The following is a 25572-nucleotide window of genomic DNA, read 5'->3' as shown; positions in this document are numbered from 1 at the left end:
TAGTTTTTCATGTTGTTTGTCCGTAATTTTTTGTAATGACTTGGTGCTGCCTATCTTGGCCAGGACGCTCTTGGAAAAAGAGATTTTAAATCTCAATGATTCTGGTTAAATAAAGGTTAAATAAAATTTAAAAAATGGCAAAAGTCTTTTGCCTTTTGTATGAATTATTTGTGATATAATAGACTTTAACTGGTTAAATGTTCGTCGTTTCCGTGTTTCAGTAATGATTAACATGGTTAAATAGTTGTTATTACTAATAGTTGTTAAATTGGGCTAAGAAGCAGTGCGGCTGTTAAGAAGCGGTGCGGCTTGGTTGGGTTATTTATCGGAGGACACATGACTTTCAACATTCGTCTCTCCCGAGCCCGTACGGGAGTTGTAGCGATGAGACAAGATAGTAGCTACTAAAAACAATTGGATACTACGAAATGGGGGTAAAACATTTTTTTTATAAATAAATAAACAAAATAAAAATAGTTGTTAAATCTCTGCTACATTTAGCTTTTTGGTATATTAGGCTTTTTTACACTTTTTGTATTTCCACTGATTAATTAATTACACAACAGACTACTGTAAAAAAAAAAAAAAAAATTTTTTTTTAAAATGGACACTACCTGTTATAAAACGGAAATGTCTCTCCATAAATGATTGGGGAGAAAAGGTCAGCCTCAAGCCAATTGACTATGGGTTTCACAGCCCTACAATAATGATACAAATGATAAAAAAGGGGTTATTTACAACCTATAGGGGTTAAGATGTTGAAAATTGTGGCATAGGAGAGAGTTGTATAGCGTTAAGATTCCCCTTCACAAGGGGTGTAAGCCCAAATCATGAAAAAAAACAGCCCCAGAACATTATTCATCATCCACCAAACTTTACAGTTGACACTATACATTGAGGCAGTTAGTGTTCTCCTGGCATCCACCGAATCCAGATTCGTCCGTCGGACTGCCAGATGGTAAATTCATCACTCCAGAGAACACGTTTCCACTGCTCCAGAGTCCAACGGCGGCGAGCTTTACACCACTCCAGCTGATGCTTGGCATTGCGCATGGTGACCTTAGGCTTGTGTGCGGCTGCTCGGCCATGGAAACCCATTTCATGAACAGTTTTTGTGCTCGAGTTGCTTCCAGATTCAGTTTGGAATTCTGTAGTGAGAGTTGCAACTGAGTACAGACACACTCCAGCACTCGGCGGTCCCGTTCTGTGAACTTGTGTGGCCTACCACTTCGTGGCTGAAGTGTTAGGCCAACATGTTTTCTTATTTATGCTTTTGGTCTTGGAACAGTAAATGAAAGTGTAGCCGTCCGCTAGAGATGACGTGCTGGAGCTGGCAGGAATTCGCATGATGTCTCCGCTAATTGAGCTGAGAGTAAACAGAGCAGAATCTATTGATTAAAGTCACCTTGTCAGAGAGAGATTTACACGGTTATCAAAACCGCAGGGAACGCCTACATGAAACACAGACCTTGTTTTGAGGTGTTCTAACACTTCTTGTATTTATGAGGAGTATTGACATGTTGAATGACACGTCGGACATCCATGCACAGCCCACAAGACATGCCACAAGGTCTCATCACTGTCCCTAAGTCCAGAACAGACTATGGGAGGCGCACAGTACTACATAGAGCCATGACTACATGGAACTCTATTCCACAGTACTACATAGAGCCATGACTACATGGAACTCTATTCCACAGTACTACATAGAGCCATGACTACATGGAACTCTATTCCACAGTACTACATAGAGCCATGACTACATGGAACTCTATTCCACAGTACTACATAGAGCCATGACTACATGGAACTCTATTCCACATCAGGTAACTGATACCAGCAGTAGAATCAGATTTAAAAAGCAGGTAAAAATATACCTTATGGAACAGCGAGGACTGTGAAGCAACACAAACATCGGCACAGACACATGCATACTCACACATACACACACGTACACATGGATTTTTGTACTGTAGATATGTGGTGGAGTAGGTGCCTGAGGTCACACAGTGTGTTGTGAAATCTGTGAATGTATTGTAATGTTTTAAAATTGCATAAACTGCCTTAATTTTGCTGGACCCCAGGAAGAGTAGCTGCTGCCTTGGCAGGAACGAATGGGGATCCATAATTAACCCCAGGAAGAGTAGCTGCTGCCTTGGCAGGAACTAATGGGGATCCATGATAAACCCCAGGAAGAGTAGCTGCTGCCTTGGCAGGAACTAATGGAGATCCATAATAAACCCCAGTAAGAGTAGATGATGCCTTGGCAGGAACTGATGGGGATCCATAATAAACCCCAGGAAGAGTAGATGATGCCTTGGCAGGAACTAATGGGGATCCATAATCAACTCCAGGAAGAGTAGCTGCTGCCTTGGCAGGAACTAATGTGTATCCATAATAAACCCCAGGAAGAGTAGCTGCTGCCTTGGCAGGAACTGATGGGGATCCATAATAAACCCCAGGAAGAGTAGATGATGCCTTGGCAGGAACTAATGGGGATCCATAATCAACTCCAGGAAGAGTAGCTGCTGCCTTGGCAGGACCTAATGGGTATCCATAATAAACCCCAGGAAGAGTAGCTGCTGCCTTGGCAGGAACTAATGGGGATCCATAATAAACCCCAGGAAGAGTAGCTGCTGCCTTGGCAGGACCTAATGGGGATCCATAATAAACCCCAGGAAGAGTAGCTGCTGCCTTGGCAGGAACTAATGGGGATCCATAATAAACCCCAGGAAGAGTAGCTGCTGCCTTGGCAGGAACTAATGGGGATCCATAATAAACCCCAGGAAGAGTAGCTGCTGCCTTGGCAGGAACTAATGTGTATCCATAATAAACCCCAGGAAGAGTAGCTGCTGCCTTGGCAGGAACTGATGGGGATCCATAATAAACCCCAGGAAGAGTAGATGATGCCTTGGCAGGAACTAATGGGGATCCATAATCAACTCCAGGAAGAGTAGCTGCTGCCTTGGCAGGACCTAATGGGGATCCATAATAAACCCCAGGAAGAGTAGCTGCTGCCTTGGCAGGAACTAATGGGGATCCATAATAAACCCCAGGAAGAGTAGCTGCTGCCTTGGCAGGACCTAATGGGGATCCATAATAAACCCCAGGAAGAGTAGCTGCTGCCTTGGCAGGAACGAATGGGGATCCATAATAAACCCCAGGAAGAGTAGCTGCTGCCTTGGCAGGAACGAATGGGGATCCATAATCAACTCCAGGAAGAGGGTCCAGCAAAATAATTAACTGGGCTCCATCATAAAAACAGAAATACATGTAACATGTTGATGATGTAGGTTGCTAATGTCAGTTGAACTTTAGTAGTGATGCTGGCAACTAAGGCTGTGTTTACACAGGCAACCCAATTCTGATCTTTTTCCACTAATAATTAGTATTTTGTCCAATCAGATCAGCTTCTTTTTTTTTTTTGCTAATCATTTTTCCAATCAAAATATCAGAATTGAGCTGCCTGTGTAAACGCAACCTAAGGAGTCTCCAGGAGATTCTCCCGAGTGGCGCAGTGATTGGGAGTCCCACTGGGCGGCGCGCTACTGGCCCAGCGGCGTCCGGTTCAGGGTTTGGCATGGGGTAGGCCTTCATTGTAAATAAGAATTTGTTCTTAACTGACTTTCCTAGTTAAATAAAGGTAGGATAAAAAAAATTAAAAAATAATTGACTAGGTTATTGTTATAGTGGGGAATGTGTCCATAATACTTATTTTTCCTGAATTACTCCCATTTCCTACTCATGTCCTTGTTTACTTTCAGTACCCCCCCCCCCCCCCCCCAGATGGATAGAATCAACCACAATATGTATTGATTTTGCCTTTGAATACCTTTCAGATAGATCAGTGATCATGAAGGAGAGGAACAAAGGAAATCCAGCAGTAGTCTAGCTTGTGTTTCTGTGCCCTAAGCCAAAGCAAACAAACCAACTCAAATATCAAAGTTGTCCGTTAAACTCTTAACTGTTTGAGAAGTATGCTCAGAGGAAGGGAAGTGAGCTGGTGTTATCTGTGTGGCGGGGGGAAGTACAGTAAATATACAGCTCAGAGCCCAGCCTAGAACCGAGCCCAGAGCCCAGCCTAGAACCGAGCCCAGAGCCCAGCCTAGAACCGAGCCCAGAGCCCAGCCTAGAACCGAGCCCAGCCTAGAACCGAGCCCAGAGCCCAGCCTAGAACCGAGCCCAGAGCCCAGCCTAGAACCAAGCCCAGAGCCCAGCCTAGTGCCAAGGCTCAAGCCCAGAGCCAAGTCCAGCTTAAAGACCAGCCCAGAGCCCAGCCTCGAACCAAGCCCAGAGCCCAGCCTAGAATCAAGCCCAGAGCCCAGCCTAGAACCAAGCCCAGAGCCCAGCCTAGAGCCAAGTCTCAAGCCCAGAGCCAAGTCCAGCTTAAAGACCAGCCCAGAGCCCAGCCTCGAACCAAGCCCAGAGCCCAGCCTAGAATCAAGCCCAGAGCCCAGCCTAGAACCAAGCCCAGAGCCCAGCCTAGAACCAAGCCTCAAGCCCAGAGCCAAGTTCAGCCTAGAACCAAGCCCAGACCAAAGCCTCAAGCCCAGAGCCCAGCCTAGAGCCAAGCCCAGAGCCAAGCCTCAAGCCCAGCCCAGCCGAGAACCGAGCCAAGCCTCAAGTCCAGTGCCCAGCCTAGAACCAAGCCCAGAGCCCAGCCCAGCCTAGAACCAAACCAAGCCTCAAGCCCAGAGCCCAGTCTAGAACCAAGCCCAGAACCAAGCCTCAGGCCCAGAGCCCAGCCCAGCCAAGAACCGAGCTAAGTCTCAAGCCCAGAGCCCAGCCTAGAACCAAGCCCAGAGCCCAGCCGAGCCCAGCCTCAAGCCCAGAGCCCAGCCCAGCCGAGAACCGAGCCAAGTCTCAAGCCCAGAGCCCAGCCCAGCCAAGAACCGAGCCAAGTCTCAAGCCCAGAGCCCAGCCTAGAACCAAGCCCAGAGCCAAGCCCAGAGCCCAGCCCAGCCGAGAACCGAGCCAAGTCTCAAGCCCAGAGCCCAGCCTAGAACCAAGCCCAGAGCCAAGCCCATAGCCCAGCCTAGAACCAAGCCCAGAGCCAAGCCTAGAACCGAGCCCAGAGCCCAGCCTAGTGCCAAGGCTCAAGCCCAGAGCCAAGTCCAGCTTAAAGACCAGCCCAGAGCCCAGCCTCGAACCAAGCCCAGAGCCCAGCCTAGAACCGAGCCCAGAGCCCAGCCTAGAACCGAGCCCAGCCTAGAACCGAGCCCAGAGCCCAGCCTAGAACCGAGCCCAGAGCCCAGCCTAGAACCAAGCCCAGAGCCCAGCCTAGTGCCAAGGCTCAAGCCCAGAGCCAAGTCCAGCTTAAAGACCAGCCCAGAGCCCAGCCTCGAACCAAGCCCAGAGCCCAGCCTAGAATCAAGCCCAGAGCCCAGCCTAGAACCAAGCCCAGAGCCCAGCCTAGAGCCAAGTCTCAAGCCCAGAGCCAAGTCCAGCTTAAAGACCAGCCCAGAGCCCAGCCTCGAACCAAGCCCAGAGCCCAGCCTAGAATCAAGCCCAGAGCCCAGCCTAGAACCAAGCCCAGAGCCCAGCCTAGAACCAAGCCTCAAGCCCAGAGCCAAGTTCAGCCTAGAACCAAGCCCAGACCAAAGCCTCAAGCCCAGAGCCCAGCCTAGAGCCAAGCCCAGAGCCAAGCCTCAAGCCCAGCCCAGCCGAGAACCGAGCCAAGCCTCAAGCCCAGTGCCCAGCCTAGAACCAAGCCCAGAGCCCAGCCCAGCCTAGAACCAAACCAAGCCTCAAGCCCAGAGCCCAGTCTAGAACCAAGCCCAGAACCAAGCCTCAAGCCCAGAGCCCAGCCCAGCCAAGAACCGAGCTAAGTCTCAAGCCCAGAGCCCAGCCTAGAACCAAGCCCAGAGCCCAGCCGAGCCCAGCCTCAAGCCCAGAGCCCAGCCCAGCCGAGAACCGAGCCAAGTCTCAAGCCCAGAGCCCAGCCCAGCCAAGAACCGAGCCAAGTCTCAAGCCCAGAGCCCAGCCTAGAACCAAGCCCAGAGCCAAGCCCAGAGCCCAGCCCAGCCGAGAACCGAGCCAAGTCTCAAGCCCAGAGCCCAGCCTAGAACCAAGCCCAGAGCCAAGCCCATAGCCCAGCCTAGAACCAAGCCCAGAGCCAAGCCCATAGCCCAGCCTAGAACCAAGCCCAGAGCCCAGCCTAGAGCCAAACAAAAGCCTTAAAGGGCCAATCTGCAGTTTCTACATCCATGTTTGTACTTATAAAGTAATGATGTGTACCCATTGATTCTCGAAAAATAGAACTTATAAATGCCTCATAGGCTTAGCTCATCTGTCGTACCCCACCAGAACCCAAAATACATGCTTGTTTTACTCCAATGTTAGTAAAGAAAGTATATGTAAAAAATATAAATATTTTTAGCCTCAAAAGCTTTTGATATCGTTTTTGATATCATGGATGATCAGTCCTTGCGTCCATAGCTCCATCTAATGAATGAGTTACAGAGTTACACATAAATAAACGTACAGACAATAACAGTCAGTCCTTGCGTCCATAGCTCCATCTAATGAATTTGAGAGTGGTTACGTTTCTCCAGGCCCGTCCGTCAGCTTTATACCAAAACAGGGGTGGGGATAGGATTTGTTTCAACAGCTGATTGCACCTCTGCCGGAGCTAGTCTGTGTTCTATGAACACAATGTCATGTTAGTGGTTACTTCGTCTGGCAGTTAAGGGTGTGGTGAGCCTGCAGAGTGTGTGTGTGTGTGTGTGTGTGTGTGTGTGTGTGTGTGTGTGTGTGTGTGTGTGTGTGTGTGTGTGCTTACAGTACTGTAAATACTACACACTGTATAATTCATTACAGGTGTCTACATTATAGCCTGTGAGGTCTTAGTTAACATGATATAGAAAGCATCGTCCTACACTGTATGGAGATGATCGATAGAAACATATCTGTATTTCCATGTACACAACCGTTCAGTTTATCTCACCTTTTGTTTTTGGGGGGGGGGGGGGCAGAGACACACTGTGTTCCGTTTGATTTACTCCAGCTGTTCGACGGAACCTCAGAACTCCCTCTGTTCTCCTGGAACTCTGTCCCAGAATTCCCTCTGTTCTCCTGGAACTCTGTCCCAGAATTCCCTCTGTTCTCCTGGAACTCTGTCCCAGAATTCACTCTGTTCTCCTGGAACTCTGTCCCAGAATTCACTCTGTTCTCCTGGAACTCTGTCCCAGAATTCCCTCCTGTCTTTGTTCAGCTCTATTATTTACTGTAGGCTGAGTCATAGGGTCTGGCCTGGGGGGGTGGGGGGGGTGGGGGGTGGGGGGGTGGGGTGGTGGTATCAACGGTTAGAGGAAGAGGATGTTATCAGTTTCTTCTCTGTGGATCTGTTAACTCTTCACATCCCGTGTTCTATTCTTTTTGGCTTGTCACTTTGTGACAAAGGGACCATTTGTTGTTGTTGTTGTTGTTGTTGTTGTTTATGTGTGTTATGAAATTATTTAGGTTGGCCTGCTTTCTATTTCATGTGTAAATTTATACCGCATGCCCTTTGTCCTCTTGCTCTAGTTTAAACTGACAGTTATTTTACATGAGTCATTTTCTATTAAGGTATTCTTAGCCCCCCCCCTTCCCCCAGTGCTGCGCAGTGAAACAGGACGGCCATGTTTCTTATCCTCTGACGCCCCCTTCTGGTGAGACGGGCAAGTGTGACTGCAGAGGCATTGATTGATTGATTGCTTGGGAGGAAATTGATCTAAGAGACAAACAAATATGACGTCATTCCATCTTAAAGCACAGTGCCAATCTTTCCCTTTTGCTAAGTATTGAGGCCTGCAGACTAACGTCTGACTCGTCCTTTCTCCATTCAATAGTGCTTCATCATTGCCAAATGCCCAACAAGAGCAGCGGAGTTGACCAGTCACCACCATGTACAGCACTAGCAGCAATACAGTGTTGGGTATCAGTGTTGCGATAGAATAGAAAGAGGCTCATCCCACTGTAACACTTCCTACTTTTGACCAGGGCCCTATGATCCCTGTAAGTCCTATGAGCCGCCCTATGAGCCTGTAGGACTCAATCAGTCCTATGAGCCGCCCTATGAGCCTGTAGGACTCAATCAGTCCTATGAGCCGCCCTATGAGCCTGTAGGACTCAATCAGTCCTATGAGCCACCCTATGAGCCTGTAGGACTCAATCAGTCCTATGAGCCGCCCTATGAGCCTGTAGGACTCAATCAGTCCTATGATCCCTGTAAGTCCTATGAGCCCTATGATCCTTATGTGGCCAATGAGTCCTATGAGCTCTGAGTCCTATGAGCCATATGAGTCCTATGATCCTTATGTGACCAATGAGTCCTATGATCCTTATGTGGCCAATGAGTCCTATGAGCTCTATGAGTCCTATGGGCCTTGTGTCCTATGAGCCTTATGTGACCAATGAGTCCTATGATCCTTATGTGGCCAATGAGTCCAATGATCCCTATGATCCCTGGTCAAAATTACAGCATTACATATGGAATAGGTAGTGAATATAGGGAATAGGTAATATATATAGGGAATTGGTCATGTATATAGGGAATAGGTCATGTATATAGGGAATAGATACTGTATATAGGGAATAGGTACTGGGAATAGTTACTGAATATAGGGAATAGGTACTGGGAATAGGTCATGTATATAGGGAATAGGTCATGTATATAGGGAATAGATACTGTATATAGGGAATAGGTCATGTATATAGGGAATAGATACTGAATATAGGGAATAGGTACTGGGAATAGTTACTGAATATAGGGAATAGGTACTGGGAATAGGTACTGAATATAGGGAATAGGTCATGCATATAGGGAATAGATACTGTATATAGGGAATAGGTCATGTATATAGGGAATAGATACTGAATATAGGGAATAGGTACTGGGAATAGTTACTGAATATAGGGAATAGGTACTGAATATAGGGAATAGGTACTGGGAATAGGTACTGAACATAGGGAATAGGTACTGAATATAGGGAATAGGTACTGAATATAGGGAATAGGTACTGGGAATAGGTACTGAATATAGGGAATAGGTACTGAATATAGGGAATAGGTCATGTATATAGGGAATAGATACTGTATATAGGGAATAGGTCATGTATATATGGAATAGGTACTGAATATAGGGAATAGGTCATGTATATATGGAATAGGTACTGAATATAGGGAATAGGTACTGGGAATAGTTACTGAATATAGGGAATAGGTACTGGGAATAGGTACTGAACATAGGGAATAGGTACTGAATATAGGGAATAGGTACTGAATATAGGGAATAGGTACTGGGAATAGGTACTGAATATAGGGAATAGGGTGCTATTTGCAAGCAGCCACTGTTATGGCTTCCCTGTTTATTTAAACTACAAACATTGGTTGTATTGATCCCTACAAAATAACAGTGGAGATTGGTTTTGCTTGAGTTACATTTTTCCATGTGAGAGGTATTAGAGGGATCCTTAATCAGACACACCTCCTTATATGTGTGTCCAAAAATGGGAATTGTGTCCCACCCAAAATGGCACACTATTCCCTACATAGTGCACTACTTCAGACCAATGTAGGGAATAGGGTGCCAATTTGGGATGCATTCTTTGTGTGCATTGGAGTGAAAAAATATCACAAAATATCAAAATACTTCCACTCATTTGATCCACATTTGGAACTCTGTTGTCCTTCTGTTGAATTTCAAACGCCAAATAAATGCATCCTGTTAAGACCACAAAAACACCACACGTCATTGGTTGAATGTAATAAATTACACATTTTTATTGTTGCACAAAATGTACAAAATAACAAGCAAATGGACAGCTCCCCTTTTGTCCCCCCCCCACTAGATGAAGCCCCTTTAGTCCCTCCCCCCTCCTAGATGAAGCCCCTTTAGTCCCCCCCTCCTAGATGAAGCCCCTTTAGTCCCCCCCTCCTAGATGAAGCCCCTTTAGTCCCCCCCCTCCTAGATGTAGCCCCTTTAGCCCCCCCTCCTAGATGAAGCCCCTTTAGTCCCCCCCCCTCCTAGATGAAGCCCCTTTAGCCCCCCCTCTAGATGAAGCCCCTTTAGTCCCCCCCCCCAGATGAAGCCCCTTTAGTCCCCCCCCCCAGATGAAGCCCCTTTAGTCCCCCCCTTCCTAGATGAAGCCCCTTTAGTCCCCCCCCCTCCTAGATGAAGCCCCTTTAGTCCCCCCTCCTCCTAGATGAACCCCCTTTAGCCCCCCCCTCCTAGATGAAGCCCCTTTAGCCCCCCCCCCCCTCCTAGATGAAGCCTCTTTAGTCCCCCCTCCTCCTAGATGAACCCCCTTTAGCCCCCCACTCATAGATGAAGCCCCTTTAGTCCCCCCCCCTCCTAGATGAAGCCCCTTTAGTCCCCCCCTCCTAGATGAACCCCCTTTAGTCCCCCCCCCCCCCCTCTCCTAGATGAAGTTTGAATTCTTTTGAAACATATGACTCACTATAGCAAGTCCAATGGTCCAAGCCAAGCCGTTGGATTTCTGAGAGAGACAACACATTCCCAATGTCAGCTTCACTGAACAATTAAAAAGGAACAAAAACACCTTTTATGTCAGAACTTTTACAACATGCCGTCTATATATTTATACAGAATATGCTTGTGCCACATACCCCATGTATAGAAAATACATTATGAGCTCAAATGAAGTTAGAATGGGGTCTATCGACATGGAAAGTACAACAATGCATTGTAAAATCTCCTTTTCAAATTCTTTATGTTCAATACCCACTTATTCAGTGACTTGACTGTTTATTTGCCTCATACTAAAAGAAGAACTCTCTAGTGGATCATAAGCACGCTTGTTGTTATTGTTGTTGTGTATTTTATTCTGGAGGACCCGAGCTGGCCTTGTAGGAGCCTGATGAGAAAATACTCAGCTCGCTCACTTATTTACACTGCGAATCTCTGAGTGATCTAATGACTCTGCCTCTGTGTGTGTGTGTGTCTCTCTGCATGTATCTATCCTCTTATGATGTTGCCTTAGTCCCTCCCTGATAGGCTTGTCTCTGCCCTTCTCTTTGTGTTTTCAATCACATTTTATTGGTCACACACACATGGATAGCAGATGTTAATGCGAGTGTAGCAAAACGCTTATGGTCAATATCTCCTTAAATAGCCCCCTAAAGAGAGATATCTAGTAGTCAGTCACTATCTCCTTAACCCCCTAAAGAGAGAGCTCTAGTAGTCAGTCACTATCTCCTTAACCCCCTAAAGAGAGATATCTAGTAGTCAGTCACTATCTTCTTAACCCCCTAAAGAGAGATATCTAGTAGTCAGTCACTATCTCCTTAAATAACCCCCTAAAGAGAGATATCTAGTAGTCAGTCACTATCTCCTTAAATAACCCCCTAAAGAGAGATATCTAGTAGTCAGTCACTATCTCCTTAATCCCCTAAAGAGAGAGCTCTAGTAGTCAGTCACTATCTCCTTAACCCCCTAAAGAGAGATATCTAGTAGTCAGTCACTATCTCCTTAACCCCCTCAAGATAGATATCTAGTAGTCAGTCACTATCTCCTTAACCCCCTAAAGAGAGATATCTAGTAGTCAGTCACTATCTCCTTAACCCCCTAAAGAGAGAGCTCTAGTAGTCAGTCACTATCTTCTTAACCCCCTAAAGAGAGATATCTAGTAGTCAGTCACTATCTCCTTAACCCCCTCAAGATAGATATCTAGTAGTCAGTCACTATCTCCTTAACCCCCTAAAGAGAGATATCTAGTAGTCAGTCACTATCTCCTTAACCCCCTAAAGAGAGAGCTCTAGTAGTCAGTCACTATCTCCTTAACCCCCTAAAGAGAGATATCTAGTAGTCAGTCACTATCTCCTTAACCCCCTCAAGATAGATATCTAGTAGTCAGTCACTATCTCCTTAACCCCCTAAAGAGAGAGATCTAGTAGTCAGTCACTATCTCCTTAACCCCCTAAAGAGAGAGATCTAGTAGTCAGTCACTATCTCCTTAACCCCCTAAAGAGAGATATCAAGCAGTGTTACAAGGCTTGTTGTAGTCACTATCTCCTTAACTCAATCCTCACCTTCTGATGATGCAGTAGCTTTGGCACTTGTTGTATGAAAAGTTGTATGAACTTTAATGTGGATAATAAAAAGGTTTTGGCACCATAAAGAGGTCTGAATCACCAACTCCATATACGGTGTAACTAGTGCCAAGAACACCCACAGCTCCCATGGTTACGATGCAAGTGGATGGGAGGGGGGGGGGCGGGGTTAGGATCAATAGGAGTGGTTGTATGATGAGGAAATCAACATGGAATGTCTGGGTGCATCTCAATACGCTAAAATAGATTTCCCTCCATGTCTCCTTTCTGACTTTCCTTCATCTGCAATGATGTGAAAGAGCTGAGCAAAGTGAGAGCTCATTTCTGGTTTGTATCCATCACATTACCTTAACTTAACACCTGTGTTTTCAGTTCAGTGCAGATGAAGGAGAGGAAATGAGGAGAGGGTGAGGAGTGGAGGAAGCCCTTTTAGACGATTGGGATGGACCCTCAATGCAGAGACTGAGCCTAATCTACACAGGTGCCCAGTCCCAAACCAATACCTCATCCCGATCCCTAGGACCTTGTTGGCTACCTGACAGATTGTTTGGATTTGTACTGCATATAACTCCAAGTCCTTTTAGATTGGAGGAGTCAGGACTTTTGGAAAGGGACAAGCTATTGGTTTGGAATCAGGCCGTTTTGTCAATCCCAGTCTTATTCTTTAATGTTTGTAATGGAGCCTGGTTTAAATCTTTACAGCGGCTACTTAGAGACTAACAGACAGCGTTGTTTATATTCTACACCAGTGCAAAAATATTTTTCAGACTAACGTTGTTGTACGGAATATTAATATTTTTGTGTTTATTTTCAGTTTTTTGTTTGTTTGAGTTTTGTTTACTGACTGTAGATTTTCTAATATAGCTTTTTCCTTGTTGTTCTTCTTCTTTAGTCTTATTAATATAGCTTTTTCCTTGTTGTTCTTCTTCTTTAGTCTTATTAATATAGCTTTTTCCTTGTTGTTCTTCTTCTTTAGTCTTATTAATATAGCTTTTTCCTTGTTGTTCTTCTTCTTTAGTCTTATTAATATAGCTTTTTCCTTGTTGTTCTTCTTCTTTAGTCTTATTAATATAGCTTTTTCCTTGTTGTTCTTCTTCTTTAGTCTTATTTCCATCTTGTAACACTTGTTTATTTTTTTTGTTTCGCTATTTTTCTCTTTAATATATATCTCTATAGTTTCTCTTCCTTCATTTTCTTTTTTACAAAATGGGAGACAGAATGATGAGCAACACATAGACTTGTTCTTTTCATCAGCGCTTCTTATCAGACCGGATCATTTTGCTTTTCATTCTTGTAAACAAACAGGATTCAGCACACCACAGTTTGTTCTCCCCTCGTTCTTCTTCATCTCCCTCCGTGTTCGCTATCTCATCTTCCTTCCCTCTCTCTGCTCCTCTCACTCTCATTGGAGAAGAGCCCTGATTTGTTTGGAGGTGCTGTCGTCGTTTAGATGTCGGGTCGTATACCTGGAGAGGAGGAGGAGGAGAAGAGAGGATGGAAGGGGGGAGAGGACAGGAGGAGAGAAAGACACGTGAGACGAGTATATGTACATACAATCTACACTCTCTACCTCTGTCTGTCTCTCTGTCTACTCTCTCTCTGCCTTTCTCTCTCTCTCTCTGCCTCTCTGCCTCTCTCTCTCTCTCTCTCTGCCTCTCTGCCTCTCTCTCTGCCTCTCTCTCTCTCTCTGCCTCTCTGCCTCTCTCTCTCTCTCTCCCTCTCTCTCTCTCTCTCTCTGCCTCTCTCTCTCTCCCTCTCTCTCTCTCTCTCTGCCTCTCTCTCTGCCTCTCTCTCTGCCTCTCTCTCTGCCTCCCTCTCTCTCTCCCTCTCTGCCTCTCTCTCCCTCTCTCTCTCTCTCTGCCTCTCTCTCTGCCTCTCTCCCTCCCTCTCTCTCTCTCTCTCTCTCTCTCTGCCTCTCTCTCTCTCCCTCTCTCTCTCTCTCTGCCTCTCTCTCTCCCTCTCTCTCTCTGCCTCTCTCTCTCTCTCTCCCTCTCTCTCTCTCTCTCTCTGCCTCTCTCTGCCTCTCTCTCTCCCTCTCTCCCTCCCTCTCTCCTCACCTCAGTGCGTTCAGTAGTCCCTCCACGCTGTTGGAAGGCTGTTCTTTCAGCACCTTGATGCAGCCCTTCATCTGTACGCACGCACACAAACCAAAGATACACACCGCTTTAGACTGAGGTCATCACCCTACTTGAGGACATCAAGGCATGTGTGGTCAGATAGAATCAGCATTTTAAGCAGTATAAGAGTAGAAACATGGATGTTTGTGTGTCTTACGTCTATTTTGGAGGTCTTGGCAAAGGCTCCTACAGGGTGGACATGGTCGTACAGAATGATCACTCCCACCATCACCCTCATACAGAACAACATGGTGTCTGTGTTGGTGAACCTACAACGGTACTCACTATGGAGAGAGGAGAGGGACGGAGGGGGAAGGGATCGGAGAGAGGTAGGTGGGGGGAGGGAGGGAGAAAGGGAGAGGGGGAAGAGATAGAGAGAGGAAGGGGGAAAGGGGGTGGAGAGAGAGGGAAAGAGAGGCAGAGGGAGGGTGAGAGAGGCAGAGAGAGGGTGAGAGAGGCAGAGAGAGGCAGAGGGAGGGTGAGAGAGGCAAAGGGAGGGGTAGAGAGAGGGAGAGAGAGGCAGAGTAAGGGGGTAGAGAGAGGCAGAGGGAGGGTGAGAGAGTAAGGGGGTAGAGAGAGGCAGAGAGAGGCAGGGGAGGGTGAGAGAGTAAGGGGGTAGAAAGAGGGAGAGAGAGGCAGAGGGAGGGTGAGAGAGTAAGGGGGGAGAGAGAGGCAGAGGGAGGGTGAGAGAGTAAGGGGGGAGAGAGAGGCAGAGGGAGGGTGAGAGAGTAAGGGGGTAGAGAAAGGGAGAGAGAAAGAGAGCGGGATTGTTATTGCTTTAATCAGCTTTAAGACGCTGATGTTCTTTTGGATAATGACTTTTATGATAATGAGTTATCACGCCAATAATGTGTCAACAGCAACCTTGGAAAAATCCACTGCATTATCATTAACAGCAGACTCAGTGAAAACAATGTACTGAGCAAATGTCAAATTGGCTTTTTACCAAATTACAGACCACGTTTTCACCCTGCTCACCCTAATTGACAAACAAACCAAACCAAAGACAGTCTTCTCAAGCTTTGTTGATTTAAATAAAAAAAAAATTTGACCCAATTTGCCATGAGGGTCTGCTATACATTTGATGTAAAATGGTGTAGGGGGAAAAACATACGACATAATAGAATCCATGTACACAAACAACGCGTGTGTTAAAATTGGCAAAAAACAGACACATTTCTTTCCACATGGCCGTGGCTAAAGCCCCGCCCTCTTCAATATATATACAGCTGAAGTCGGAAGTTTACATAAACTTAGGTTGGAGTAATTAAAACTGGTTTTTCAACCACTTTCTTGTTAACAAACTATAGTTTTGGCAAGTCGGTTAGAACATCTACTTTGTGCATGACACAAGTCATTTTTCCAACAATTGTTTACTGACAGGTTTTTTATAACTTATAATTCACTGTATCACATTTCCAGTGGGTCAGAAGTTTACATATACTAAGTTGACTGTGCCTTTAACTTCTTTGGGACCAGTATTTGGGATAGGGGGCAGTATTTTCACGTCCGGATAAGAAGCGTGTCCAAAGTAAACGGCCTGCTACTCAGACCCAAAAGCTAAGATAAGATATGCATAGTATTATTAGATTTGGATAGAAAACACTCGGAAGTTTCTAAAACTGTTTGAATCGTGTCTGTGAGTATAACAGAACTTATTTGGCAGGCGAAACCCCGAGGACAAACCGTTCAGAGTTTTGTTTTGTTTTGAGGTCACTCTCTTTTCAATGGGTTTTCATTGGGAATCCAGATTTCTAATCGACTTTCCTGCAGTTCCTATCGCTTCCACTGGATGTCAACAGTCTTTAGAAATTGGTTGAGTTTTTTCCTTTGAGAAATTAAGAAGTAAGACTGTTCAGAACGAGGCTCGAGTCTAGTGTAGTCTTTGTTAGAGGCTCGTGACCTGAAAGCACGCTCCACTTTGTTTTCCTCCGGTATTGAACACTGATCATCCCGTCTTCAATTTGATCAATTATTTACGTTCAAAAATACCTAAAGTTGTATTACAAAAGTAGTTTGATATGTTTGGACAATGCTTACAGGTAACTTTTGAGATATTTCGTAGTTACGTTGCGCAAGTTGGAACCAGTGTTTTTCTGGATCAAACGCGCCAAATAAATGAACATTTTGGATATATATCAATGGATTTAATTGAACAAAAGGACCATTTGTGATGTTTATGGGACATATTGGAGTGCCAACAAAAGATGCTCGTCAAAGGTAAGGCATGAATTATATTTTTATTTCTGCGTTTTGTGTCGCGCCTGCAGGGTTGAAATATGCTTTTCTCTCTTTGTTTACTGGGGTGCTATCCTCAGATAATAGCATCGTTTGCTTTCGCCGTAAAGCATTTTTTAAATCTGACACATTGGCTGGATTCATAACAAGTGTAGCTTTAATTTGGTATATTGAATTATAAAGATAAGAGGTAAAAGAAAGACAATGAAAATATGGGGAAAACGATTCAGCTTTCACTTGGCCTGAAGGTCATGAGATGACATGACATGACATAACGAGATAAGGAAAGAGGATGGAAAGAGTGGAGCTAATCACACAGCAAGAGAGACAGTAAGAAATAGAGAGGTGGAGTAAAATAAGGAGAGAATGTAGAGAGGGATTGAAAAAGAGAGGACTAGAGAAAGAGAGGACTAGAGAAAGAGACTAGAGAAAGAAAGGACTAGAGAAAGAAAGGACTAGAGAAAGAAAGGACTAGAGAAAGAGACTAGAGAAAGAAAGGACTAGAGAAAGAGACTAGAGAAAGAAAGGACTAGAGAAAGAGACTAGAGAATGAAAGGACTAGAGAAAGAGACTAGAGAAAGACAGGACTGGAGAAAGAAACTAGAGAAAGAAAGGACTAGAGAATGAAAGGACTAGAGAAAGAGACTAGAGAAAGAAAGGACTAGAGAAAGAGACTAGAGAAAGAGACTAGAGAAAGAACGGACTAGAGAAAGAAAGGACTAGAGAAATAAAGGACCAGAGAAATAAAGGACTAGAGAAAGAGAGGACTAGAGAAAGAGAGGACTAGAGAAAGAGACTAGAGAAAGAGACTAGAGAAAGAAAGGACTAGAGAAAGAGACTAGAGAATGAAAGGACTAGAGAAAGAGACTAGAGAAAGAAAGGACTAGAGAAAGAGACTAGAGAAAGAAAGAACTAGAGAAAGAGACTAGAGAAAGAAAGGACTAGAGAAAGAGACTAAAGAAAGAAAGGACTAGAGAAAGAGACTAAAGAAAGAAAGGACTAGAGAAAGAGACTAAAGAAAGAAAGAGACTAGAAAATGAAAGGACTAGAGAAAGACAGGACTAGAGAAAGAGACTAGAAAATGAAAGGACTAGAGAAATAAAGGACTAGAGAAAGAGACTAGAGAAAGAGACTAAAGAAAGAAAGGACTAGAGAAAGAGACTAAAGAAAGAAAGGACTAGAGAAAGAGACTAAAGAAAGAAAGAGACTAGAAAATGAAAGGACTAGAGAAAGACAGGACTAGAGAAAGAGACTAGAAAATGAAAGGACTAGAGAAATAAAGGACTAGAGAAAGAGACTAGAGAAAGAGACTAGAGAATGAAAGGACTAGAGAAAGAGACTAGAGAATGAAAGGACTAGAGAAATAAAGGACTAGAGAATGAAAGGACTAGAGAAAGAGACTAGAGAAAGAAAGGACTAGAGAAAGAGACTAGAGAATGAAAGGACTAGAGAAAGACAGGACTAGAGAAAGAAAGGACGAGAAAAAGAGAGCTACTCACGGGGTCTCCAGCATGACGCGACACACACAGGCCATGGTGCTCAGACAGTCTGTGGTGTCTTCAATGGGTAAGGTCTTATTCTGTAACACAGACAGCAGGGGGAGACAGAGAGTAAATACCAGCAATGGCCCCTGGGGGGAGACGGAGAGTAAATACCAGCAATGAACCCTGGGGGGAGACGGAGAGTAAATACCTACGCTGGCCCCTGGGGGGAGACGGAGAGTAAATACCTACACTGGCCCCTGGAGGGAGACGGAGAGTAAATACCTACGCTGGCCCCTGGGGGGAGACGGAGAGTAAATACCAGGCTTGGGGTGTGGTGAGGCAAGTATAGGGTGACTTGGGGTGTGGTGAGGCTAGTATAGGGTGACTTGGGGTGTGGTGAGGCTAGTATAGGGTGAAAACTCATCTCTTCAGTAGGTCCTTTGATTGAGTGTAGTCTGGCCCAGGAGTGTGAAGGTGAACGGAAAGGCACTGGAGCAACGAACCGCCCTTGCTGTCTCTGCCTGGCCGGTTCCCCTCTTTCCAATGGGATTCTCTGCCTCTAACCCAATTACAGGGGCTGAGTCACTGGCTTACTGGTGCTCTTCCATGCCGTCCCTAGGAGGGGTGCGTCACTTGAGTGGGTTGAGTCACTGATGTGTTCTTCCTGTCTGGGTTGGCGCCCCCCCTTGGGTTTTGCCGTGGCGGAGATCTTTGTGGGCTATACTCAGCCTTGTCTCAGGATGGTAAGTTGGTGGTTGAAGATATCCCTCTGGTGGTGTGGGAGCTGTGCTTTGGCAAAGTGGGTTATATCCTGCCTGTTTGGCCCTGTCTGGGGGTGTCATCGGATGGGGCCACAGTGTCTCCTGACCCCACCTGTCTCAGCCTCCAGTATTTATGCTGCAGTAGTTCATGTGTCGGGGGGCTAGGGTCTGTCTGTTATATCTGGAGTACTTATCCTGTCTTATCCGGTGTGCTGTGTGAATAATAGTAGGCTCTCTCTAATTCTCTCTTTCTTTCTCTCTCTCTCGGAGTACCTGAGCCCTAGGACCATGCCTCAGGACTACCTGGCCTGATGACTCCTTGTTGTCCCCAGTCCACCTGGCTGTGCTGCTGCTCCAGTTTCAACTGTTCTGCCTGCGGCTATGGAACCCTGACTTGTTCACTGTGATTACAATTATATGACCATGCTGGTCATCTTTGAACATCTTGGCCATGTTCTGTTATAATCTCCACCCGGCACAGCCAGAAGAGGACTGGCCACCCCTCATAGCCTGCTTCCTCTCTAGGTTTCTTCCTAGGTTTTGGCCATTCTAGGGAGTTTTTCCTAGCCACCGTGCTTCTACACCTGCATTGCTTGCTGTTTGAGGTGTTAGGCTGGGTTTCTGTACAGCACTTTGAGATATCAGCTGATGTAAGAAGGGCTATATAAATACATTTGATTTGATTTGACTTGGATTGGTAGCTTTCGTAAAGACTAGTATTGGCTCTTGTTTAAGGGGGCAGGAGTTGGCGCTAGTTAACAATAAGAACCAGAGGGAGGGGTGTGATGGGGGAAGGAAGTAGGGACTAGAACAAGGGGACAGGGGTCGTGACTGACCTCTGACACAAACTTGGTGGTGGCGTTACTCAAGGTCTTCAGCATGGGCGTGGCCTCGGCATAGAACAGAGACATCCGATTGGCCATCTCATTGTTCACCTCGTTCTCTGCCTCCAACTGCAGCAGAGAGAGATGGTTTTGAACAGGGCAACATTTGCATATTTGGCACAGGATTCCACTTTAACTGTTGTGAATTATTAAGTCATCTAATGTGACATCATTCAATGCTTTTCCTGTTTGCAATTCATTAAACATCTACATAGAGAGAAAACACTGTACTATATATTGATGAGTCAACACTGTGTTGATGAGTAAACACTGTGGTGGTGAGTAAACACTGTACTATGTGTTGATGAGTAAACACTGTGGTGGTGAGTAAACACTGTACTATGTGTTGATGAGTAAACACTGTGGTGGTGAGTAAACACTGTACTATGTGGTGATGAGTAAACACTGTGGTGATGAGTAAACACTGTGGTGATGAGTAAACACTGTGGTGGTGAGTAAACACGGTACTATGTGGTGATGAGTAAACACTGTGGTGGTGAGTAAACACTGTACTATGTGGTGATGAGTAAACACTGTGGTGATGAGTAAACACTGTGGTGGTGAGTAAACACTGTACTATGTGGTGATGAGTAAACACTGTGGTGATGAGTAAACACTGTGGTGGTGAGTAAACACGGTACTATGTGGTGATGAGTAAACACTGTGGTGGTGAGTAAACACTGTACTATGTGGTGATGAGTAAACACTGTGGTGATGAGTAAACACTGTGGTGGTGAGTAAACACTGTACTATGTGGTGATGAGTAAACACTGTGGTGATGAGTAAACACTGTGGTGGTGAGTAAACACTGTACTATGTGGTGATGAGTAAACACTGTGGTGGTGAGTAAACACTGTACTATGTGGTGATGAGTAAACACTGTGGTGGTGAGTAAACACTGTACTATGTGGTGATGAGTAAACACTGTGGTGATGAGTAAACACTGTGTTGGTGAGTAAACACTGTACTATGTGTTGATGAGTAAACACTGTGGTGGTGAGTAAACACTGTACTATGTGGTGATGAGTAAACACTGTGGTGATGAGTAAACACTGTGGTGATGAGTAAACACTGTGTTGGTGAGTAAACACTGTACTATTTGTTGATGAGTAAACACTGTGGTGGTGAGTAAACACTGTACTATGTGGTGATGAGTAAACACTGTGTTGATGAGTAAACACTGTGTTGATGAGTAAACACTGTGTTGATGAGTAAACACTGTGTTGGTGAGTAAACACTGTGTTGATGAGTAAACACTGTGTTGATGAGTAGCTTTTATCTTTTTCACATGTGACTATGGTAACAGTTTGTAATGAACACTGTTACCCTAGCAACTGCCTGACAGATTAGCCAAGTGATCCAGGTTAAAGGCACCAATGTAGCACAGGCCAACATGTACCTGCTGGTTGTTCAGCCTGTTTCTACTGATGATCTTACCTGCTGGTTGTTCAGCCTGTTTCTACTGATTGTCCTCCTGTAGTAGCTGAAGTCATTCTGAATGGCTGGGTTTGTCATCTATAGGGGGAGGGGGAAAGAGAGGGAGGGGGAAAGGAGAGAGGGAGGGTGAGACGGAGAGAGAGGAAGGGGGAGAAGGAGAGGGAGGGAGGTTGAGAAGGAGAGAGAGGGTGGGAGAGAGAGGGAGCGAGATGGAGGGGGAGAGGAAAAGGGAGGCGGGGGAGAGAGAGGGTTAGGGAGGGGGAGAGGGAGGTGGGGGGAAAGAGGAGGGGGAGGGAGAGGGAGACAAAGATGGACAGTGGCTAGAATAAGTACAGTTAAAACCAGTACTTTATACTCTTAAGATGACCTAGTGTCCCACTGAAGGACAACAGGAAGGAGAGAAAGACTGGTCATTCACAACAGGAATGAGAGAGACTGGTCATTCACAACAGGAAGGAGAGAAAGACTGGTCATTCACAACAGGAAGGAGAGAAAGACTGGTCATTCACAACAGGAATGAGAGAGACTGGTCATTCACAACAGGAAGGAGAGAAAGACTGGTCATTCACAACAGGAAGGAGAGAAAGACTGGTCATTCACAACAGGAATGAGAGAGACTGGTCATTCACAACAGGAAGGAGAGAAAGACTGGTCATTCACAACAGGAAGGAGAGAGACTGGTCATTCACAACAGGAAGGAGAGAAAGACTGGTCATTCACAACACAACAGGATGGAGAGAAAGACTGGTCATTCACAACACAACAAGATGGGGAGAAAGACTGGTCATTCACAACAGAAAGGAGAGAAAGACTGGTAATTCACAACACAACAGGATGGAGAGAAAGACTGGTCATTCACAACACAACAAGATGGGGAGAAAGACTGGTCATTCACAACAGAAAGGAGAGAAAGACTGGTCATTCACAACAGGATGGGGAGAAAGACTGGTCATTCACAACACAACAGGATGGAGAGAAAGACTGGTCATTCACAACACAACAGGATGGGGAGAAAGACTGGTCATTCACAACAGGAAGTAGAAGTATGTATAGGAAAGGGATATGAAGTGTAATGAAGGTAAGGACCACTTTTCCCTCCCCCCTCCCTCCCTCCCTCCCTCCCTCTTTCTCTCCTCCTCCCAAATCCCTTGCTCCTCCTCCTCCTCACTTTTAGTTCGTCGAAGCTGAGGGTGAAGTGGAGTATCTCAGCGAACTGTTTGGCCAGGGCCTGTTCTCTCTCTAGGTGCTGCATGGGAGCGTAGGGAGGGCTCGTCAGCGCCTCCAACAGGCTACGCAAGGCATTTTCTACAAAGACACATGTACATAACATTAGTATCATTACCATTAGTATTCAGTCAGCTGATCATGTAAGTTTTCATAAGAGCTCGTGGCTCCTCAGAACTGTCTTATAGCCACATTACACACATGCGATTCATAAATAGTATTGTCTGCATTCCTGTGTCCTTGTCCTAATCATATCCCTCACTATGGTGTCCATTCACATGCTATTGAACCCAGACCACGGTATAGATGCATGTAGCTCTGTCAAAGTAATGGCTCAGCCTGTCCCGTGGGGACCAATCCCTTCCCTCTGAATCATTAACTATTCAACAGCTCTTCTATAAATACAGTACTGATGTGTTTTATCTGAGACGGCCTGGATAGAATCTCCACTCTCCCTCCTCCTGCTGCTAGCTCAGAGCTACTGGAGCATAGATATATAACTGATAGAAACTCCACTCTCCCTCCTCCTGCTGCTAGCTCAGAGCTACTGGAGCATAGATATATAATTAATAGAATCTCCACTCTCCCTCCTCCTGCTGCTAGCTCAGAGCTACTGGAGCATAGATATATAACTGATAGAATCTCCACTCTCCCTCCTCCTGCTGCTAGCTCAGAGCTACTGGAGCATAGATATATAACTGATAGAAACTCCACTCTCCCTCCTCCTGCTGCTAGCTCAGAGCTACTGGAGCATAGATATATAATTAATAGAAACTCCACTCTCCCTCCGCCTGCTGCTAGCTCAGAGCTACTGGAGCATAGATATATAATTCATAGAAACTCCACTCTCCCCCCTCCTGCTGCTACCCCAGAGCTACTGGAGCATAGATATATAACTGATAGAAACTCCACTCTCCCTCCTCCTGCTGCTAGCTCAGAGCTACTGGAGCATAGATATACAATTAATAGAAACTCCACTCTCCCTCCTCCTGCTGTTGGCCCATAGCTACTGGAGCATAGATATATAATTAATAGAAACTCCACTCTCCCGCCTCCTGCTGCTGCTACCCCAGAGCTACTGGAGCATAGATATACAATTAATAGAAACTCCACTCTCCCTCCCCCTGCTGCTAGCTCAGAGCTACTGGAGCATAGATATACAATTAATAGAAACTCCACTCTCCCTCCTCCTGCTGTTGGCCCATAGCTACTGGAGCATAGATATATAATTAATAGAAACTCCACTCTCCCTCCTCCTGCTGTTGGCCCATAGCTACTGGAGCATATATATATAATTAATAGAAACTCCACTCTCCCTCCTCCTGCTGCTAGCTCAGAGCTACTGGGGCATAGATATATAATTAATAGAAACTCCACTCTCCCTCCTCCTGCTGCTGCTACCCCAGAGCTACTGGAGCATAGATATATAATAGATAAAAAAAACTATAATCTCTCTCCTCCTGCTGCTAGCCCACTGGAGAGCTACATAGATATCCAGTAGACTAGCTAGATATATAATAAGTAGATATAGAGTGAGTAGAGAGAATGTTCCTGGTAATGTCCTGTGGGTTGTGGGTGTACTGCTTGCGTCACCTCTCAGACTGTTGTGACTTTTCTCAGTTTTCTAAACAGGTAGCAAATGGTACATCCTTCCTCATCACAGAGCCACTGTATGGGAATTCTACGTATTGTATTTCTATCATCAGTAGAGTACTGCCGTCTTCGCGTGTGCTTCAGTAACTGCAGGAGAGGAAGATGGGGATGTGGAGGGGACTGGTGAAGGTCTGCGTTACAGGAGAGGAAGATGAGGATGTGGAGGGGACTGGTGAAGGTCTGCGTTACAGGAGAGGAAGATGGGGATGTGGAGGGGACTGGTGAAGGTCTGCGTTACAGGAGAGGAAGATGAGGATGTGGAGGGGACTGGTGAAGGTCTGCGTTACAGGAGAGGAAGATGGGGATGTGGAGGGGACTGGTGAAGGTCTGCGTTACAGGAGAGGAAGACGAGGATGTGGAGGGGACTGGTGAAGGTCTGCGTTACAGGAGAGGAAGATGAGGATGTGGAGGGGACTGGTGAAGGTCTGCGTTACAGGAGAGGAAGATTGGGATGTGGAGGGGACTGGTGAAGGTCTGCGTTACAGGAGAGGAAGATGAGGATGTGGAGGGGACTGGTGAAGGTCTGCATTACAGGAGAGGAAGATGAGGATGTGGAGGGGACTGGTGAAGGTCTGCGTTACAGGAGAGGAAGATGGGGATGTGGAGGGGACTGGTGAAGGTCTGCGTTACAGGAGAGGAAGATGGGGATGTGGAGGGGACTGGTGAAGGTCTGCGTTACAGGAGAGGAAGATGGGGATGTGGAGGGGACTGGTGAAGGTCTGCGTTACAGGAGAGGAAGATGGGGATGTGGAGGGGACTGGTGAAGGTCTGCGTTACAGGAGAGGAAGATGGGGATGTGGAGGGGACTGGTGAAGGTCTGCGTTACAGGAGAGGAAGATGGGGATGTGGAGGGGACTGGTGAAGGTCTGCGTTACAGGAGAGGAAGATGGGGATGTGGAGGGGACTGGTGAAGGTCTGCGTTACAGGAGAGGAAGATGGGGATGTGGAGGGGACTGGTGAAGGTCTGCGTTACAGGAGAGGAAGATGGGGATGTGGAGGGGACTGGTGAAGGTCTGCGTTACAGGAGAGGAAGATGGTGATGTGGAGGGGACTGGTGAAGGTCTGCGTTACAGGAGAGGAAGATGGGGATGTGGAGGGGACTGGTAAAGGTCTGCATTTCTTCTTGTAGTCAAACATTGTGAGAGTCTAATTCGCTACTTCCTGATCCAGCTCCCCTTCACCTGGACGAGGAAGTGTTTAAAGGCACTGTGTTTAGTATGAGAAGTGTGTAGGGTCTGTGTTTAGTGTGAGAAGTGTGTAGGGTCTGTGTTTAGTGTGAGAAGTGTGTAGGGTCTGTGTTTAGTGTGAGAAGTGTGTAGGGTCTTTGTTTAGTGTGAGAAGTGTGTAGGGTCTTTGTTTAGTGTGAGAAGTGTGTAGGGTCTGTGTTTAGTGTGAGAAGTCTGTTTAGTGTGAGAAGTGTGTAGGGTCTGTGGTTAGTGTGAGAAGGGTGTAGGATCTGTGTTTAGTGTGAGAAGTAACCCTCTCTCTCTCTCTCTCTTTCTCTCTCTCCCTCCCTCTCCCCCTCTCCCTGTCTCACTCTCTTTCTCCCCCTCTCCCTTTCTCCCCCTCTCCCTGTCTCACTCTCTATCTCTCTATCTCTGCTCAATGACCGCGTTCTGTTGTTGCCTTAGCAACTGCTGCCTGCCTGATAGGTCAGGCTACTGCAGAGGAGGAAAGAGCTGTGTGTGTGTGCATGTATGTATGTATGTATGTGTGTGTGTGT

The 25572-nt window shown here is 46.0% G+C and overlaps 1 protein-coding gene across 5 annotated transcripts in view; it reads right to left on the bottom strand.

Moving 5' to 3' along the window:
• Positions 1-13241: 13241 nt before the first annotated feature.
• The window catches only part of fam49al (family with sequence similarity 49 member A, like), a 101587-nt gene continuing 89256 nt past the window's right edge, over positions 13242-25572 (bottom strand). For all 5 annotated transcript variants that reach the window (XM_090209426.1, XM_090209428.1, XM_090209430.1 and 2 more), the window contains 7 exons: positions 22141-22277; positions 20973-21050; positions 19488-19604; positions 17906-17985; positions 14326-14452; positions 14109-14179; positions 13242-13517 (listed from right to left, as the gene is read on the bottom strand). In XM_090209426.1, coding sequence (XP_090065552.1) covers positions 13454-13517; positions 14109-14179; positions 14326-14452; positions 17906-17985; positions 19488-19604; positions 20973-21050; positions 22141-22277 — 674 coding nt within the window. In that variant the 3' untranslated portion in view covers positions 13242-13453. The remainder of the gene's footprint in view (positions 13518-14108; positions 14180-14325; positions 14453-17905; positions 17986-19487; positions 19605-20972; positions 21051-22140; positions 22278-25572) is intronic.

This window comes from Oncorhynchus mykiss, chromosome 18 (genome assembly GCF_057628025.1).
Source record: "Oncorhynchus mykiss isolate SJ-2025 chromosome 18, ASM5762802v1, whole genome shotgun sequence".
NCBI classification, from domain to species: Eukaryota; Metazoa; Chordata; class Actinopteri; order Salmoniformes; family Salmonidae; genus Oncorhynchus; species Oncorhynchus mykiss.
Note: the sequence above shows the minus strand (reverse complement) of the source record. Positions and strands in the feature narration are given on the sequence as shown.